The 19,494-nt window shown below is 35.7% G+C and overlaps 3 protein-coding genes across 6 annotated transcripts; all 3 read right to left on the reverse strand.

Annotated features, from left to right (window-relative positions):
* Positions 1 to 2,873: 2,873 nt before the first annotated feature.
* On the reverse strand, positions 2,874 to 6,784 carry LOC132622277 (BTB/POZ domain-containing protein SR1IP1). Its single transcript, XM_060336858.1, has 5 exons — positions 6,331 to 6,784; positions 6,117 to 6,186; positions 5,324 to 5,929; positions 4,706 to 5,242; positions 2,874 to 3,670 (listed from the first exon to the last, which is right to left on the reverse strand). Exons 1-5 carry the CDS (start codon positions 6,441 to 6,443, stop codon positions 3,131 to 3,133), a joined length of 1,866 nt encoding a protein of 621 aa, XP_060192841.1. The 5' UTR covers positions 6,444 to 6,784; the 3' UTR covers positions 2,874 to 3,130.
* A 3,911-nt stretch (positions 6,785 to 10,695) lies between these two features.
* On the reverse strand, positions 10,696 to 14,150 carry LOC132622278 (uncharacterized). 4 transcript variants are annotated; one of them, XM_060336859.1, is made up of 2 exons: positions 14,011 to 14,150; positions 10,696 to 11,994 (listed from the first exon to the last, which is right to left on the reverse strand). In XM_060336859.1, exon 2 carries the CDS (start codon positions 11,948 to 11,950, stop codon positions 11,294 to 11,296), a length of 657 nt encoding a protein of 218 aa, XP_060192842.1. In that variant the 5' UTR covers positions 11,951 to 11,994; positions 14,011 to 14,150; the 3' UTR covers positions 10,696 to 11,293. The 4 variants fall into 4 exon arrangements, with proteins under 4 accessions (XP_060192842.1, XP_060192845.1, XP_060192843.1 ...); XM_060336862.1 differs by having other exon boundaries at positions 14,052 to 14,070; XM_060336860.1 differs by having other exon boundaries at positions 13,885 to 14,023.
* A 654-nt stretch (positions 14,151 to 14,804) lies between these two features.
* On the reverse strand, positions 14,805 to 18,237 carry LOC132622947 (uncharacterized). The gene is made up of 2 exons (XM_060337640.1): positions 17,903 to 18,237; positions 14,805 to 15,937 (listed from the first exon to the last, which is right to left on the reverse strand). The coding sequence occupies exon 2, from the start codon at positions 15,619 to 15,621 to the stop codon at positions 15,022 to 15,024; it is 600 nt and encodes a 199-aa protein (XP_060193623.1). The 5' UTR covers positions 15,622 to 15,937; positions 17,903 to 18,237; the 3' UTR covers positions 14,805 to 15,021.
* Between the last annotated feature and the right edge of the window lie 1,257 nt (positions 18,238 to 19,494).

The following is a 19,494-nucleotide window of genomic DNA, read 5'->3' on the forward strand; positions in this document are numbered from 1 at the left end:
AAAAAAAAACAAAATGAATTGTAAATTATTTAAAATATTTTTAAAACTAAAACCGACATTGTCCGTTGGTTTTATATTAATTATTATTATTATTATTATTATTATTATTATTATTATTATTATTAATAATAAAACCGGCGTGGGACGTCAATTTTTGTAAAAAAAAAAAAATTGGCGGAAATATAGTTTCAAAATTCTGCCAAAAAAACCGACGTCGTTCGTCGGTTTTCTAATTAAAAAAAATTAGAAATGCAAAAAACCATCACACTGCGTTGGTTTTTCAAATCGATGCAGTCCGATAATTTTTTGTCCGTCGATTTTTGGCAGTTTTTTAGTAGTGATCTTTTAATTATAATACAAATAAACTCGTTTCTCTTTGTTCTTTTTTGGTTTCTATCGTTGTATTTTCCTTTTCCATCTTTGCCACGTTTCTTCTCATCATTTAATTAATGTATCCTTCCTCTTCTTTTTTGGAATAAATATTTTGAATTATTTTTTATTCAACTAATCCTAATTGTAAAATGAAATTTGGTACTTGTCTTTTTTCATAATTTGAAATCAAAAGTACTTTTAAAAAGTGTGGCCAAACATAATTTGTTTAAGAAATATTGAAAAAAAAATACTTCTCAAATGAATTGATCAAACACAAACTGTTACTTCCCAAAAATACTTCCCCTATTTGACTTTTAACACAAGCAATTTTTGACAGCATTGCTAAACATGCTCTGCAGTTTGTTCCCTTTATTTCATTCAATACCTTTATATTCTTGTATCCGAATCTAACTTGCTCCTACTGATCGCCAGTTTCATGATGTCCTTAGAATTCCCCTTTATCCTTGTGTATGATATGGCTGTGTTTGGGTAAGCCAGCTAATTTCGAGTTTGCCAAATACCATAAATGCATGTTAGACAAAATTAATTAATGATAAGTTGATTGCCCTAACTTATAATTATTAACTTATAACCACTTTTATAATTCGTAAATATTTTTTCTAAAATAAAATCTGTAACTCTCTTTTCATTCCATTTCTTTTCCATGCAAAAATACTTTTAATTTATATATTTTTAAAAGAAACTTTAAGAGGATTTAAAAACTGTTAATACACCGATTTCTCATTATCCGTTCTAGTATTTCTATTCAAATATTTAACTGTTCATTTGTAAAATTGAATTTAACATTTAAGAGTGTTTTTCAATACTTGATAACTCCACTTATCAACTATTTTCAAGCATTAACTTTCGAACGGGGTTCTATATCTAAATAGAAAACTACAGCAAAAGGCATCTCGCACCCAGTGCTTCAAGAAATAAATAAATCTATAGAATAAGATAAATATTCATCATCAATTATTTAGGTTCAGTGTACTAATAAAAGCTCTTGATCTATGACATAATCTCCAACTTGGATGTCATTTAACAAACATAAGAAGGGTAGAGCTAGCTAGATTTGTGATAATATATTTAAAGAAGCTGATAGGAATCTGATCTAAACAGACTTTGTTAATTCCCACTTAAATGGGATGGGAAAAAAAGAAAGAGAAAAGCGAATAAGACGATTCTTAAAATTCTCTAATTTATTGTAAGTCGTTTTCCACCAACCACACGTAAACTACCCCTACCAACAGTTTGAGTAGGTATTGCTCTAGTTTTGTCTGCCACCAAATGAACATGAGATTCTCAATCCAAATAAATAAAGGCTTCTCTATGCAATAATATACTGGGATGAGTATCTTTTTCCTGAATATTTTCTGATCTAAAAAGTTAACGAAGCATCTGTTATTTGAAAGCACACACTTTCCATTGTACTAGTTTGTTTTATGATCATCATGAATTAGGATGAGAAAGGACTAATCATTTGACATCTTACTCTAATTGCCCGTCCCCACGCGTACGTTCTGCCCCAATCCTCTGCTCCACCGTCAGAGAGACGGATTGATTAGGATTTAAAGTTATAGATTCCTACACTAAATTTAACTTAATACTGTACGATAATAATTATGATTTCACAATTAAATATTTATAATATTTTAATAATATATATACATGAGAAAAAGTTACTGTGTTCCATTAACCCGTAACTAACACACTACTAGATCCGTCACTTTCTGCGATGCATTTTTAGTCTTCAAAAGTGCAAGCAGATTTAGGGCGAGTTTTGTGAGCTCATTTGCTTGCACCCGTTGCTTTCAGCTTGAATAATTGAAATTTAACCTCCTGTGACTCCCCTTTAACCGCTCGTTTGAGATTCGGTTCATTAGTTGGTATTGATTTACTCATGCAGACAATGACTGTCATTTTTCTAAAACACCGATGTGGATCTAGCTTTCAACAGCTTAAAACACATCATTAGACACACTTACAAGGTAGTGATGAGTTTCACACGCGGTAAACCCGGCTAACACACCATTAGGAAGATTGGCCGCAGTTTGCAGCGACATATGCACATAAATTTAAGATTACATCTAATAATATCATAATATACCTATGTTGAACCCACTAAACAAAATCTTGAATTTGCCTTCATCCAAAAGCTTATGTTAATTCGAGGAACTACTGAAACACAAAAAATAGTACTAATACTAATACTAGTATGTTCAGCCGAAAATACTCAGTATTTGAATTAATTAATTAATCCAAAGTCCGTACCAATGTTGGATCCTGAAAGCCTTACAGAGGGAGCGAATCAAATTCTACCAAAATCTTCAGTATAATCAAAGTATTCTACTGTTGTTTGTCAGTCATTTTTTCCCCATTTTCCAAATCGATGAAACCAAATCTAACATGATTTTGATCACGCTCACGTTTCTTGATTCTTGCCCCTTGGACAATGGCAGAAGCTGAAGTACCTAATAGCCACGGATGATCAGAACTACTTTTCCAGTGAGACTAGTATTTTATTGCTTGTTCATCTCAAGATTGCAAATCTTTCTTCAAGGTACATTAGAGAAACCAAGATTACAAATATTGCATAGATAATATACATACGGAAATCTTCCACGTCCATCTAAATAACATTCCACGACCAAATTTATACTTATACCAGATAACAACTTGCATGATTAAAATAATAACTAAATTTTGAATCCAGCACCGTACTCAGGCAATGCATGCAAATATACCTTAGTTCAAATCACGATATGGAATGACGCCTATCTTTAGGCGGTTTATTACGTGCTTTGCTTGGTGTGATCAGTCCATCAGCTCGAATAAACCTTCCGAGCTTTTTCATGAAATTAGATTTTCTTGGAAGAGGAGGTTTATCAGCAGATGGAGGAGTGATGGACAAAGGGCTGCTAGTAGCTGATTTGTTTGAATTTGAATTAGGCTTTTCAATTTCTTTCAACCTCATTTTCATTTTCAGCAGCTCAAATTTCAGCTCCTGATTTTCTCGTTTTAGACTCGAGACCTCCTCTGAAACAGGGCGGATGTCAGTAGATAACTGATGATTCGCTTTGGAAGGAACAAGAGCAGGAGGTTCAGTTGCTACAAGCTGGGTCCCATCCATGACCTCGCGAAGGCGTTGCTGCTCGTAGTAAAGTACTTGCACAACTGTCTGAACAGGGAGCCTATCATTTTGAGCAGCATGAGCACAAGCTTCTCTAGATAGCTTTTGACAGTCCATAACGCTGCAAACCTTTTTTCTTTCCATGTCGCTAAGAGCAGGATGTGCCTTCAAATTGTGCAATACCAAAAACATTACACAAGATGGAGAGTAATTTAACAGATATGTGCGATGAAGGTATAATTAAGTAATTAAAAGTGTGCTCATGTTAGCTTGCTCTAGCGGTTCAAGCTTTTACATAAGATGGTCCCACAATTCAGCAATAAGAAGATCATGTTAGCTTGGATTAAAGGTTCCACGCTTTTTATTCTGCATTTTGAAAAGCTTATACTTTCTGATCAAGTTCAACTCATTCTTCCAGAATATAATTGTTGTACTGACAACATGATATGTGAAGATAGTCAAATGGGGTGCATGGAATATATCTTATTACTACGTAACACAGTGGCAATAAGATTAGGAGCTTCTATAGTGAAAACCTATTGAGTCCACCTTCATTTTTAGAAAGAGGAACAGGGGAGGTACAGGTTGCACATCGATGAGCACATGTATAAGCTTCTTATTTAGGATGAGATACCCTATATGAAATACATGTATAGATATAAGTTTCATGTATTGACAGAACAACAATCTTTTACATAATAGTTATAGTGTAATCTATATATTATAGCATGTCATTTTAATCAGGTTACTATTTATTGCTTATTAAAGAGATTTACCTGCAATTACCTTATAAGTGAGCTAATAAGGCAAAGACTAGTTTTTACACCGTTAGCGCATAGAAAACTCAATATGTACAGGTATGCCAAGATCTTTAAGATGTTATTTCTCCCTGGTTAACATTCAGGTTTGAAATGATAGAGAAAGACCTCAAGTTTGAACAGTATGCACAGCAAAGCCTGCAAATTACACAGGATAAAACAAAGCTGCCACATTGTGGAGATGATCCTCTGCAGGCAGAATAAATGCCACGTGATATTTGGAGAGTAATTTAGCATGACAATTACCATGTATCTTTCAGGACCAAATGTTTTTTTCCATTACTAAACATGACCTAAAATTCTAAATTGATGAAATGCTGCTTGTATGCGTAAATATGCACAGATAAACTTAGAACTAATCATGTAATTTCATCGCGCATACCTTCAAATAAATGTCAATGGCCCTATACATCCCATCTTCAGTGATCTTTGCTTGCTCTGGGATGACTTCAGCAAGGTTAATGAATTTTGTAACGGATAGATTACGATCAGAGGCTATTTCAGCAAGGTAATTTTCCATAAGTTTCCCAACCCGCTCCATCTCGCTTAATGAAGGAGATATGTGATGATACTCTTCATCTCCCAATCGATTTCCCTCCATTTCATAGTCAAGGAAATTCATCAGAATTCGCTGCACGGTTTCAACATCAAACAATGTGTCCCCTGTGAAGGAATATGAAGGAATTAACAAATCATCTAATACAGCCTGTCCAAGCTGCAACGCCATCCTCTTCTCCAAGTCCAGCCTGCAAGCAATCGTGGTTTCTAGATATATTGCAGCTCGGAGCAGCATTGACAGAAAGCTAACCGACAATGAATTTTTCTCCCTTGGCAGAAGGCTAACGATGGTTTCTAAAACAACCCTCTTTTCATGTTCTTGTTTCGGTTCAATCTTTTTCCTTCCCTTTCCAAATACTTCCTGTAATAAACAAACAATTACTATATGCATAAATATTTCATTTTAACCAACTCATCAAGATTTTATAGGTCAAGACCTCACCAAACCTCGAAGAGACTTCTGTGCATAGAGCATTAATATTGGTCCAAGTGCATACTGCTTGAATCCCCTTCCCATCATTGCAATTAGAACCCTTTGGAAAAAATCAATTCTAAGGACAGTTAAATCCTCAGCCCACCAATCAACTATAGGCTTCGGGTTGGAGGAATTCAATCCGTTGATACCAGCTTCTGCTCTACCCAATGTGCAGAATTGGTTATCCTTGCAGGCTATATATGCAATTGCGTCTATGCATCGGCTCACCAATTTTGCTTTCTCTGCAATTGGAAGAAGGTTTTCGGAGGCATGCAAAATTGAAACTGCACCAGCGAGGCTCTTAATTGCTACTTCATTTAAGTAGGACTCAGTTCTTCCCACCAAATTTCCAACTGCATATTCTTCTGTCATCTCAAGATATTCCGCCGCACATCTCAGCAAGGCAATGTTTTCGGTGCTTATCTCGAAATTTATTCCATAACAAAACTTTGCTGCGAGTTCAAATGCATCTGCTCCACCAGGTATATCAGGGATTTCGATCGTAGAAACATCAGCATCATTGAATTCTGAGACCAACTTCCTTATGTATCCACTCTTTGAAACTAATGGGAACTGCATTCAACCCAATTAATTCATTACTGAACCTATTGATTCAATCATCAAAAAGAAAAAGCAAATCGAGGTGTGACCAAGGCTGATAGTTTCACTCCAATTAGGAATTAAACTAAATGAACAACAATTTTGATTGTCTGCGGAGTTTAGTTGCAACTTCTTAAAACATATGTAGAGGACAACGCACCTTGTGTAGTGTAAAGGAAGTTCCTCCTGCATTGACAGTTATATCACTTTCAACCTCTTGGGAGAAAATCCTGTTAAGATTATTATATAGGTAACTCATTTATCAGTTCTTCCAGTGAGTATCTTGAAAAACAGAATATAAATTCAATAATACATAAAAAGAGGCTACTTTTAGAAAGCACCAAATAAATTAAAGAACCAAAGATAGAGCATACCATTCAGAGGTCCTCTTCATAGCGGAGGAAAGAAGCTCCTTCTTTTTAGTGGACATGTTGTTAACAGCAGAGGGTTGTTCAATCCCATCTGAATCAAGATCAACATCCACCATGATCGCAACTTTAAAGGGTCTTAACCATTTACTTCCCTTAAGTTTTTTTCTACTGAAGCTAAAAACAGAAAGACATGTTCTTTTCCTTGCTTCTGTTAGTTCAGTTTCTTCCCTCGGAAGAGCATGTAATCAACAGTATCTGGCCCGTAATAATCGCATTATTATTATCACCTCTCACTATCAATCATGGAATTGGTGCAATTCCCATTATAGGCCTTAACGTTAGCAGAAGAAAGAACATATGTGAGCCCCCAATAGCAGACATACGAGTGGTATTACTGGTATTAAGTGAAGTATGGGGGTTAATTATAGTGGAAAGGGATTTAGTTTCAGTGTGTGGACGTAGGCACTGGGAAGTTTTAAAGGAAAAAAATGAGATAATGGCGCCAAAAGACATATTGTAGTAGCAAGTCAATGTGGGTTGGGGACTATCCTCGTCCACAGAGTAGTCAATACCTGATTTTTCTTTTTTTTCATCAATTTTTTTGGTGCTTTTAAAAATTTTAAAAAATTCTTTAGCTTTAAGAGATGCATGACTCTGCATGTGAGTTAACGTGGCATTCATCAATTTGTCCAGTCAGTCAGTACTCGTTTTATTTGGCCTTCCACGTCTGCACAAAACCATCCAATATAGTGTTCAATTTCCATTTTGAATTTCTATAGAATTTACTGTCTGTAGCAATTAATTGAAGGAGAATTTCCTCCTTGCTGTCCACCACACACAGCTAAACCCCACAGGCCACACTCTATGCTCAAATACATGGAAGGCGGGAGAAAAAAAAAAATTGACAAAGGTAGGAGTAATCAAGGCACATATTGAACCAGTTGATATATTGTTTCTTGATTGAACTCCACAATGGATTTTAATTTACTAAATTATTATACTAAATTACATAATAATGTTCTCGGAACATCATATGTAGAGGTTCTTTGCAGAGAATCATAGCCTTGAGGTCTCTCGTTTGAGTTCACGTGGTGGTCAAGAACTCAAGCAAGACATGCTGAAAATCGGTGCCAAGTTTCAAACTCAAATCCCTCTTCCACGAGCCACCACTAGTAAATTGAATTAGTGAGTTCAGAGTGGATATTGCAAATACTTTCCACCCAAACACATAGATATGTGATCATCCACTCATGTACGGAGCTAGAGTATAGGAGTCAGGCTTGATAGAACCCATTAATTTTGGTTCAAATTAAATACATGTCCAAAAGTTTATTCAATATGTATAAATTATTAATTTTTTTTTTGATGAAGTAAGATGTTGTCATTGATATAGGGCAGCAGGAAGGTGCCATAATACAGAAGCAAAAGCCAGAGGGTTTTTGAAGCAAAAAACATGTTAGTCTCCATTACATTAAAGCTATACTAGTAACATGGAGCTAACAAAGACCAAAAAACTGTCAATGCTATTAACAGGATATGTATAAATTATTAATTTAAAACTCAATAACTCAAAAAAACTAAAATTCAACCTCATAAACTTCAAATCCTCGCTCCACCGACTACGTGCTCCAAAGTAGGTGTGATTTCACCTGCTGCAGTAACCTAATTACCTAAATACACCGGTTGAAGATAGTGCACAAGTATTACAACCTGAACAGGGAAGTACTGAAGTCGTACTAAGTTAGTAGGATTATTTGGACCCTATACCTGACTACGGAAATGGTCCCTACTCCCTAGCTTCATATACTCCCAATTGGAATACCTTATCCACTGGACCTTGTCGACTAACGATTGATGTGGCAATAAAGATAATAATAGCTGGTGTAGGACGTCAATGGGCTCCTCCAGGTACGTTATTTCACATCATAAAGTTTAAAATCTTCCCTGCATAACTAAGTTACTTTGACTGATACATCTCTATCAGCAACTTTTTTTGGTTGGATTTAGAAAACCTATCACAGGATTCACATGCAAGCGAGAGAGAGCGCATTGAGTAGCATCTCTGGCAGCTTGTACTGTCTTCTTCAGCCTTCAATGAGTAAAGCAGCATCAGAGACCAAAACACGAGTGTAGACTAAAATGATCAAGACCTACACCAAAATAATTGATAGCATAAAGAAAATGATGAACTAAGTTTTCTGCAGAAGATAGCTTTAGATGTTTCCAAATACAAGGTTGTCCTGCAGATATTAGATACACAAAGTAACATGATATCTATGAGTATTTGCTGTTATTTATTTTACCCATTTAAAACAAAATAAGAACGTAGCTAGACTAATGCTGTCAGCCTTGGTTAACATTCAAGGTCTACAACTTACAAGGAACATCATACATATTTCAGAAAGAAAAGTTTAAATGCCACATCGGGATGTCTTATGCATGACTTGATGCATTCACGAAGAAATTTCAGAAATATTTGGCATTCAATATCATTTTTTTCAATTATTCAGAAGTATACACACACAACCAGAGTAATAGCCTGCAGACAAATGAAAGACTTTTCCCTTTCATGGCATTTAATTGGAGAAGTCAAACGAGATGTTTTAGTCTTCGGAATGAATGACTCAAAGACAGAATTCTACTGTACACTAATACAAACTCCAGCTAGTGAATCGCTCGGTTACACTTGCACAAAGATTATAGAGATCAATCTAGCATGGCACTGAAAACTTTCAAATTAGAAAATTTATGTAATTTTTTTTTTTCTTGGACAAAACTTACCCATGGCGGTTTATGTTAAAGGATCAACCAAGTGTTTAAACAAATGTAATCTTAGCGTCATTTTGATCTTTTACTTGCCGAGTATCAGAAGCAAGGTTTCTTGTAACTAAGATTCGATAGGCAGCGCCCATGTGGTGACTAGGAGACAGAGGAGAATGAACAAGGCCCACTACTGCACCAATAATTTTTGGAATAGTCCGGTCCAGATTCTTGCTGAGTTGGAATACATATAAGATAAAATCCAGCACAAAGATTTCAACACTTACTTCAGACACCTTTAGACCATAGATACACAATAATATACAGGATGACTGTCGTCAACACATTCAGAAGTCCTGAGTCACTTAATCTCCAGCTATGAAGATAGCAGAAGTTGCATGGTGGGGCCTCCTTTAAGCTCGATGCGACTTTCCTTTGTCCGCAAGAGATGATGAAGTTTGCAATAAAATCATGAAAAAATAATGCGCATCACTTATACAAGGAGAGAGTCTCCATTCTCTCAAGAAACACATGCAACTTCCCCTGCACAAGAATGTATATTGTAAATTATGCTCTTTTAAGTGCAAAACCATAATTTTCTACATGCTCCAAATAAAAATAGCTCTTAAACAACACTGCCGGCTGCCTTCGGATCTGTCCTATCCCTCTTTCGCTACTTCAGCCATCGGTTAACTCCAATCCTCTTCCACCTTCCAACTAAAGCAACGATCAATGACCGTGGTACTTCAGAATATTCTACCATTATAGAAGTAGAAGAAACAAAATAAAAACATCAAAACATCAGGGAACAAACGAACAAATAAAATAAATACCCACCTAATTGAAGTATGCCAGCGTGGTAGGTTCAGTAAAGAGCTGCTCCTGCAGAGTGTGGACATGCAATTCCTACGGGAAAAGGGCTAAGGATACTGTTCTCCAGAAACTAAAAACTAAAAAATCACAAGAAAAGAAATCTATGAAGTTAAAACATGGATGGAGGTAAGAGGACGAACGTTAAAATAGAACCATGGAGGTTACTGAGTGGTTAAGGTATAGGAGCAATAACCTGGGGACTCCAATTTGAATCCCGGTTACAACACTCAATGTGCGTTCATCTGCTCTAACCTTGTGGACGGATTTCCTGGCAACCGTGCATATTGTACAAAAGATTTGTCCGCATGCCACCATCGTTAAACAAAAAATAGAGAACCATATCAAAACAACAGAGACAAATCTACCATCTTAACTGAATACAATCAGCTAAAAAAAATAGACAGTCATTTTTCTGATATCTCCCTGCATATATCAACTAAGACTCTCTCGATCACCTTAATAAAATTAAGACATAATCCACCATCTCAGCTTCCGCCTCTATGGAATCACGACATGGAAACACTAATAGGACAACTAACAGCTTTTCTTTTTTTTGGAGTGCAGAAACATTTTCCAGAGTTTGAGAAGTCATAAAAGAAGTCTTTGATAAGTGTTCATCAGAAAATCATTATGGAACAAATCAAGCGTGGAGCTTAAAAATGACCAGAATATACCAACATGTGCATCTTGAGACGCACCTGTAACAACATCACTATTTTTATTTTATTTTTGATAAACAACATCACTATTTGTACTAAAGCACTTAGTTTCGAATCACCAAATTTTCATCAAATTCCCTTATCAGGCAACTTAATAGCAAAAGAATTGTTTAAACTATCAGTATATAAAAGACAAACTCACATAGAAAATGAAAAAGAACACCCCACGGATATACCTAGAGGACATTGCATTAGGGATGCCACCCTAAATGGTGCTCATGCAAAACAACCACTAAGTTATTCTTTTTTCTTCAACAACCACTGAGATTCACCAAGTTACCATTTTCCAACACCAACTATCTTAGTACTCGTGGTCTCTGCTTTTCTGCAATCTCTGCCTCTCCATCCACTCAGCTTCTTCTCTCTTCCGCCTCTCCATCCGCTCAGCTTCTTCTCTCTTCCGCCTCTCCATCCGCTCAGCTTCTTCTCTCTTCCGCCTCTCCATCCGCTCAGCTTCTGCTCTCTTCCGTATCTCCATCCGCTCAGCTTCTGCTCTCTTCCGCATCTCCATCCGCTCAGCTTCTGCTCTCTTCCGAATCTCCATCCGCTCAGCTTCTGCTCTCTTCCGCATCTCCATCCGCTCAGCTTCTGCTCTCTTCCGCATCTCCATCAGCTCAGCTTCTGCTCTCTTCCGAATCTCCATCTGCTCTCTTCCGCATCTCCATCCGCACAGCTTCCACTCTCTTCCGCATCTCCATCCGCTCAGCTTCTTCTCTCTTCTGCATCTCCATCCGCTCAGCTTCTTCTCTCTTCTGCATCTCCATCCGCTCAGCTTCTTCTCTCTTCTGCCTCTCCAGCTCATCATCAGTCACACCATTTGCACTGTCATTGCCGATATTGATGTTGGTGGAGCTTCTTGTTGTTGTACTTTTGCTCCAAAGAGTAAGCTTTTTGGATGAACCTTTGCAAAGGCTAACAGGGTAGTTAATGGCATTTATCTCCAGTTTTCTCAGTGCAGCTTTACCAAGATCAATGCCACATATATCTGAAAGCCTGACAAGATAAAGCAATACATCTGATAGCTCCTCACCTAAATGTTGCTTCTCTTTCTCTTCCCAATCTGGTAGCCCTCTTGGCACCTCACCTTTCCACTGAAAGATTTCAAACAATTCTCCCACTTCACCCACCAGTGCTAAAAGGAGATTTCTTGGGCTATGGAACTGATCCCGGTCTCTTTCTTTGGCAAAATCAGCCATTTTCTTCTTCAGCTCTTCAAGACTCACCCCTTTTGTTCCTTCTCCTTCATTCTTTGGCTCTGCCTGTCCCTTCATCTTCTTCTTCGTTCTTTGGGCAGCTGCAAGTTGAGATTTTGAAACTGCACCAACAAAATTCCCCCTAGTATTATCTCCCTCTTCCTCCACAGAGGACCAGGACTGATCCCCCTGAGCCAAGGGTGCTCATTGACAAATCTGATGTTCACTAATCACTGTACCTCACTATCCACAATTAAGCGAAATGCAATCTAAAGCCATTACAGGGAATCTACTACAACACTAGGGATTGGGGGATTTCATATACTAGAGCAATCCCTTTTGGATGAATGAAGTCTATTTAACTTACAAGACATTGCACGCCCAAATTCACCTTATAAACAACTGGGTTAAAGAAGTCTGTGCGTCTTACTAATGGTAATGTAGTGTTACCTTGTATGTGCAATTTAGGCCACAAAAAACCTACACTGTTTTTTTTTTAATAAGTTAAATTAATATGTTAAAAAGCTACACTGTTAACAACTCAACACTTAAGAATTAGATATATGACACTTCAGCAGGACTACTCATGCAGTATGATATAATGATTATGGCGTACAAGAGTCAAGAACAGGTGGAAACCAACCTCACGCAAAAATACCAATTTTGGCATTCCTCCAGTTACGAAACAACAACCTGCTTGATGTAGGAGAAGTAGAGAAAAAGAGATCACTGACCAATAGAGCGGCTGAAGAATAGGGGAGTTCACTAGACTAACTTAGCACTTAGTATATGTTTTGCCGATTTAGGAGCAAATTGTGTTTCTAAGAAGAAAGAGTTAATGAAGGACTTGAGAAAGGGTGGATTTAGGAGCAATAATCTGTTCTGATACAATGAACATTATTCGAAGAACTACAACAAGGGGCGTGAAGTGATCCGTTTAAAAATATGCTTTGAAGGAGTAGCCACGCAAGGAGAAGTAGAGAGAATATGAATGAAATATACACTTTATATTAATTGCACAAACTTCCACAAGAACAATATAGTAGGGAACATAAGGAAATGAAGGCTCAAAAGACCATGAGAACCCCTGCTAAGGATGGAAAGAAAACAAATACATACAATAAAACAGTAAAATTATTTTCATAGAGGACCTAACACTCCAAAGATTTCCCAAATAGCAACCTCCAGTATTAGGAACAGGGCTCCAACTTAGGACACTTGTAAGTCAACAACAACATACCTAGTATATTCCCACAAAGTGGGGTTTGGGGAGGGTAGAGTGTACACAGACCTTACTCCTAACTTGAGAGGTAGAGGGGCTGTTTCCGATAGAACTTATGACACTTGTAAGTCGAGTACTAAAACCCTACCTATTCATCCAATACTAACATAAAAAGGCATTAACGGGCACTTCCTCATATCTCCAAGTAAGGCTTTCTTTCTTTCACTTTAGACCCTTAAAGCAAACTCATTCTTGTCTGACCTGGTAATTACCTAATTGCATAAGTAGTTGGAGGGGCATGTGTAACTACAACTGGTAGTAGTTAAGTGAGCTTACGAAAATCCCCAACTGCCAGGTAACGCGTGACAAATGATCCATAAGAATGTTTTAAATTTTGCATTTTCAGTCACCAAATCAAGGTGACACAGCAACTTTGAAAACCAGTTTTTTCCTGAAGAATCAACCAACAAAAAGAAGAAGAAAGAAGACTTGTTTTCACATTAATAAGCTCTTACTAATGCTTTAGTAAATGGCAAGGAAGTCGTTCTTGTGTCAACAATACGCATCACTTATCTTCCAGTCCAAAAATGAAACGTATGAAAATTCAAACAATAAAGCTTGTAAAAAAAAAAAAAAAAGGGGGGGGGGGGGGGGGGGGGGACACACTATCGCATATTTCTTATTAGTTCTATTTTTGCAAGCAGGATTCGTAGCAACAGTGAAGACTGAAACAAGGACATCTAAATTCTTAGCAAGCAAAGAAGATGGATAAGTATGAACATATTCTAACCTTTCCTTGTCAGTGCTCGTATAGATGACAATGATATATAGGGATCTATCCAACTAAAGGTTTCAGCAACTAATTAAAAGCGTACAGTGAAATTTTCTTCGAATATACGGAAATAAGATGGTTTACCAGACAATCTCTACTGGAGAGAAGTAGCAAGTTGCACTCACCGAACAATGCAAGATTTGGCCGTTGAAGAGCGAAAATTACACAAGCCAATAGTACTCATTTTACCCCTATCTATAATGTTACTTATTTAAGGGAAAAGGGTAAAAATACGTCTTTACTTCGATAAATTGGCTACTTTAACTCCTTCACATCTAGAGCCCGTTTGGATGGGCTTAAAAAAAGTGACGTTTATGTATGAAGTGCTTTCAGAACTTTTAAGTGCTGAAAGTTATTTTTATAAATAAGCAGTTGAGTGTTTGGATAAAAATACTTATGCTGAAAATAAGTTATTGATGTGTTTGGTAAATAAGTGCTGTTAAGCACTTATTTTATGTCAAAATGACTGAAATGCCCTTAAAGCTGTTAACGCCATAATAAGTTGATTTAAAAGATGTTCATTTATAAATTCTTGTGAAGGCAATTTTGTAGAACTAATTATAAAAAATGTTCATTTATAAAAATGTCCTTCTCGTGTATAGTCTTTAAAAAATTTATAGCAGTGTGATTTTAAAAAAAAAAACTATTAGTGAATTTAACACGTTATAAATGTTACCAAAGTGTTCATTACAACCCAGAAATTGCTGACCAATTCCTATATATTTATCCAATAAACGGTAATTTCCACGATGAAATTGAATAATTTCAGACATGTGCTTTTTTCTTATTCTTCCAGCAGCCCTGTGCAAAAACAATAAGCTCGTGAATATGAATTTTCTTTTGCCATTTTCTGACCACATTTTCTCCACTGGCAACCATCATTAATCTGCAAAATTTTCAACAAATGACTAAGGTTGTCATACTATTTAACCATATTACTCTACTATTGACTAAAGCCTATACACAACATAACTAGCATCTAATAAAGCACGGGTGTCAAAGATGGAGAATTTGACACAAAATAAAAGTGCTAATACAACCGAAAACACTCCACTATAAATACAAGAAGTGAAAAATATTCATATAATACAAGCATCAAGCATTACAAATGTGACTAGCAATCATATCACGAAACCCCATCCAATAGACATCATTTTGTTCTCCTACATCTTCGACATCTACATTGTTAGCTCTTGAAGTTGTGCCAATATCATTAGAATCAACCAATGGAATATAGCTCTCATTCTCGGCTGTTTGGAATGCATCATCCACATTGCATTTCTTTCTAATATAATTGTGAATGGCCATAGTAGCAAGCACGATGTCCCTTTGTGTGTCAATGTGATAGTATGGCATGTCTCTCAAAATAGACCATCTTGCTTTCCAAACGCCAAATGTGCGCTCTACTACATTTCTACAAGAAGAATGTAAATAGTTAAATTTCTCAATGCGTCCTGTTGGCTCTCGCAATTGTCGAGTTGCACCGCGGCGAAATTCAGCTAGGTGATATCTTACATTATTTCCTTTGTATGGAGCCATGTATCCTTTCATGTGTGAATATCCTGCATCAATTAGATAATATTTGTTTCCGCGTGGATGTGGAAAGTTGAGCTCTTCTCTACGAAGGGCCTCGGCAAATATACGACTATCGTGAGCTGCTCCTTCCCATCCAGCCCATGCAAATGTAAAACACATATTAAAATCAACAACGGCGAGAATATTCTGAGTCGGATAACCTTTACGTCCAATATATGGTATCTCTTGACCTTGCGGTAATCTAGCTTTAACATGTGTGCCATCAATGATCACAAGAGCGCATTGATGTACGACAAGGTTCTTTGCATAAGTATTTTTCACAATACATTAAAATGTATTTACTGTTATACGACATAAAGCCATCCACTCCTCATCTTGCTCTCTCCGAATCTCTTCTAGTTCTTGATCTTCGTCATCTAACAAATCACTTAAATGAGGAGATACCACATTGCTAATATCCCAACTCTCCATTTAACTGAAAATGGAAATGACTCAAATTAGTAAAGAATGAAAGTTTTTACAACAACCCAATTTCAAGATTTTTTAGAAACTCCATCATTTCAATGCACTCATATCTATCTTCGGAAAATCACATTGCAAATCTCAAATTACTATTCCATCAAAGAAAAACAACCACAGCAATACATAAAGTTTCCACATTCATTAAAGCCAACACAACAACAATAACCATAAGGTCTAAGGATACAACAATAACCACAAATCTATTAATTTAATGTTGGCATCATCATCCCACTTAGCATTACTTCGTGCTTTACTAGTTTCCGGCATGATTGAATGTAAACAATCTGAAGAAAGGAGAAATAAACGTTCATGAACTCTGCAACATCAAAAGAAGAAGTGGAAGCCGTAGCCGCAGCAGCAGCAGCCAGAAGCTTCAGAAGAGGCTGGAACCAGCAAGTTTTGACATGAGGAATCATTTAAATAAGAGACAAGGGAAACACAGTGATCAGCACAAGTGCATTTGTAATATCGAAATTCTGACATGTTTTATAATTTTAAGTCCACCTCAGAAAGAAGATAACAATAAGTTTCAGCAGTCAAGTTCCAAACTCAGAAATAAAAATAAAACACATCACCATAATTGAAAGACCTTAAGCTAATAGCAACTACAACATCTAAAGTGCTCAGCATGGTGGGTTGACACAAGACTGAAAAACGGATGGTGACATCTTAAAATCTGCCAGCTATTAGTTTTTTGGTCCATTCATTTCTGGAACCACCCCAGTTGAACCTGCATACGATGGAAGAAATGCAGCAATACCTTCATCACTAACATGCAAAGTGTATATTAGATTGGAACTTGCACAACAAGGAAACCACAAAATGATGGTGCCAACAGAATTTAGTTTATCATTATTAAATGCCTCAATCAGAAAAAATTACATAAAAGCTCTCCTATGTCGGAAACAAAACACAGTTGCTGTCTACTGGTGCATTATGAAAATATAGGCAGCAACTCTTCAAGTAATCCATTGCAATAACAGATTGGATATAACATGATCATAATGACATTTTACTTGGAATAGTCATCATCATGTTGATTATTTAAGGCATAAAGAGTCATTTGTCAAGGAGTCAATTCACCAGCTATAACCATAATAGCGGAATGAAAATTACTAGTTCACTTATGGTATATGTTACTGAAAAAGGGGAGCAAATAAACCGCAAAGTGGCATATAGAATCAAAATGGGAACAAATAACATTCAATATCACTTACAATATTAAGTGGTAATTATTCTACTTTAGTTGGAGGATATGACATTCAGTCTGATATGGAGGCATAATATGGTCAACTTAACAATTAAGTCTAGGGACCACTCACTTGCACCTCTATCCACTGAAAAATGATAAGTGTCTCTCCCTTTAAATCATCATTGATCACAAGAAAGTCTAAAAGCAATTGCTTAAAACATAGGATAATGATGAGTGCTAATTTCATTTCGCAGGGGATGTCAGAACAAAAAACTAACTAGGTTGATGCCCGACTCTTGAATCTTCTGACGTCTTTCCTAAACCTTGATAATTGGTCACTATTTAGATGATGTCTAGTAGCTCCAAGTTTTATTAATAGCCAAGATTATAAGTTTTATTAACAAGTCTATCTCCTCAAAATGCACAAGCAGATTCAACTCCACCAATCATAATAATCCAAAAAGGAGTAATCTTGATTTCAAAATAAAAATAAAAAATCAGAAGCAGATTCAGCTCCACCAATCATAATAATCCAAAAAAGGAGCAATCTTTATCCAAAAAAAATAAAAAATCATCCGGCTATCTCTCTCCCTAAAACTGCTAAAAAACTCAGCAACATTAGGAAAAGTTAATTAGAGTATCAAATAATAGAAGTTCCATACAGATTTGACGAGACCCATCAATCAAGAACTAACACAAACCAAAAAGGGTGCTAAAAAAACTTACTCAAATAGTCACCAAGATTGAAAATCTGTTTAGCAATCCAAGCAGAGTAATCAGATGAAGCTTTTTTAGGAACAGAGATCGTGGATGATGATGATGCGTTGTTGTAGATGATGATGAACAGAGATGTGGAGGCTGCGTTGTTGGTGAAAAAATGAGGGTGAATTTTAGGGCTTTAGCTGTGAGGGCACTTTGGGAATTAAAATAAAATATAAGGGATATAAAAGTAATTTCCATGGTCAACGAAACTGGCTTTAAGCCATCCAAAAAAAAAAGTTAGGATTTCCAACTTTTCATTTTTGGGTGACTTTAAGAACTTTCTGACTTAAATTTGGCATTTTAAGTTGATACCCAAACACCACAATAAGCTAAAAAGGGCTTATAAGTTGGTTTGACCAACTTATAAGCCCATCCAAACGGGCTCCTACCCTCCCGTAACAAATTGGGGCCAAATATACCCTTATCATCAGCAAATTTTCAAAAATATTCATCATTTCTAACATATTCCCACATAAGCAAGCCTAGTCATTGAAATTGGATGTCTAGTGACATTTAACTTATTCTATATGGTGGCAATTTTTTTTAAAACAATCTGAAATTTTGATTTTTTAAAAACAAATCTAAAAAAATGGCGTTTATTAAAAATCTAAAACGTGTGTTGATTTTATAAAACCTGTTTTTTTTAAAATATATTTTCTGAAATTGAATTTTTTAATCAAAAATTTTGAAAAATGATTTTTTTTAATCTGGAAAACTGTAAAGTATTTTTTTTCTAAAAAAGTGTCCTAAAAATATTTTTAAATCTGGATTAATTTAAAAAAAAAACTGAAAAAACTGATTTAAAAAAAAATCATTTTCCAAATTTTTTAATTAAAAAATCCAATTTTCCATAAAAAAAATTTAAGAAGCGGGTTTTATAAAATAAAAAAAAATCAGATCTTTAATAAAAGCTATTTTTCCAGATTTGTTTTTAAAAAAAAGCATCACATATAATAAGTTAAATGTCATGTGGCGTTCATGTCACCCAATTCCAATGACTAGGATTGCTTATGTGGGAATATGTTAAAAATGAGGGTATTTTTAAAATTTTGCTAACGGTAGGGATATATTTGGCTCCAACTTGTAACGGAAGGGGTAGATCTGACCTCAACTTATAGCGGAGGGTAAAAATAGCCAGTTTATGAAAGTAGAGAGGTAATTTTGACTCTTTTCCCTAATAAAAGCCCTAACATAACTGAATTAATGTATATATTCCAGGCATAGTTCACATGTTAACTATCCTAAAGCAATGTGACATTTTCCTCAAAGCAAAATTCTCAAACTTAATACCATTTGCAACATATATCTAAACTTTTAAGTATTTCTATTACCTTTGATCTTTAAATTTTTATATTTATTACCCATAAACGAAACCCCTAAAAACTAAACTTAAAATAGATCTTGATATCCTAAACAATTTTTTATGATTTAATTAGATTGAAGGGATGAAAATTGTAAAATTTAGAGCTTCTATAATATGTTATTAATAAATTGTAGTAGTTTATTTTAAAATGTTAGTGCTTTTCTTAAATTATTTTTTCTACTTTGCAATTAAA

Source organism: Lycium barbarum, chromosome 12 (assembly GCF_019175385.1).
Source record: "Lycium barbarum isolate Lr01 chromosome 12, ASM1917538v2, whole genome shotgun sequence".
Taxonomy (NCBI): Eukaryota; Viridiplantae; Streptophyta; class Magnoliopsida; order Solanales; family Solanaceae; genus Lycium; species Lycium barbarum.

Bases quoted from the DNA above. Each gene is read 5' to 3' on its own strand.
- LOC132622277 (XM_060336858.1), bottom strand. From the start codon at position 6,443: ATGGTGGATGTTGATCTTGATTCAGATGGGATTGAACAACCCTCTGCT. The intron at 6,187-6,330 runs GTATGCTCTATC...TAATCTTAACAG, and splicing joins ATGAAGAGGACCTCTGAATG to GATTTTCTCCCAAGAGGTTG. The intron at 5,243-5,323 runs GTGAGGTCTTGA...TGTTTATTACAG, and splicing joins AGAAGTCTCTTCGAGGTTTG to GAAGTATTTGGAAAGGGAAG.
- LOC132622278 (XM_060336859.1), bottom strand. From the start codon at position 11,950: ATGAAGGGACAGGCAGAGCCAAAGAATGAAGGAGAAGGAACAAAAGGG.
- LOC132622947 (XM_060337640.1), bottom strand. From the start codon at position 15,621: ATGTGTTTTACATTTGCATGGGCTGGATGGGAAGGAGCAGCTCACGAT.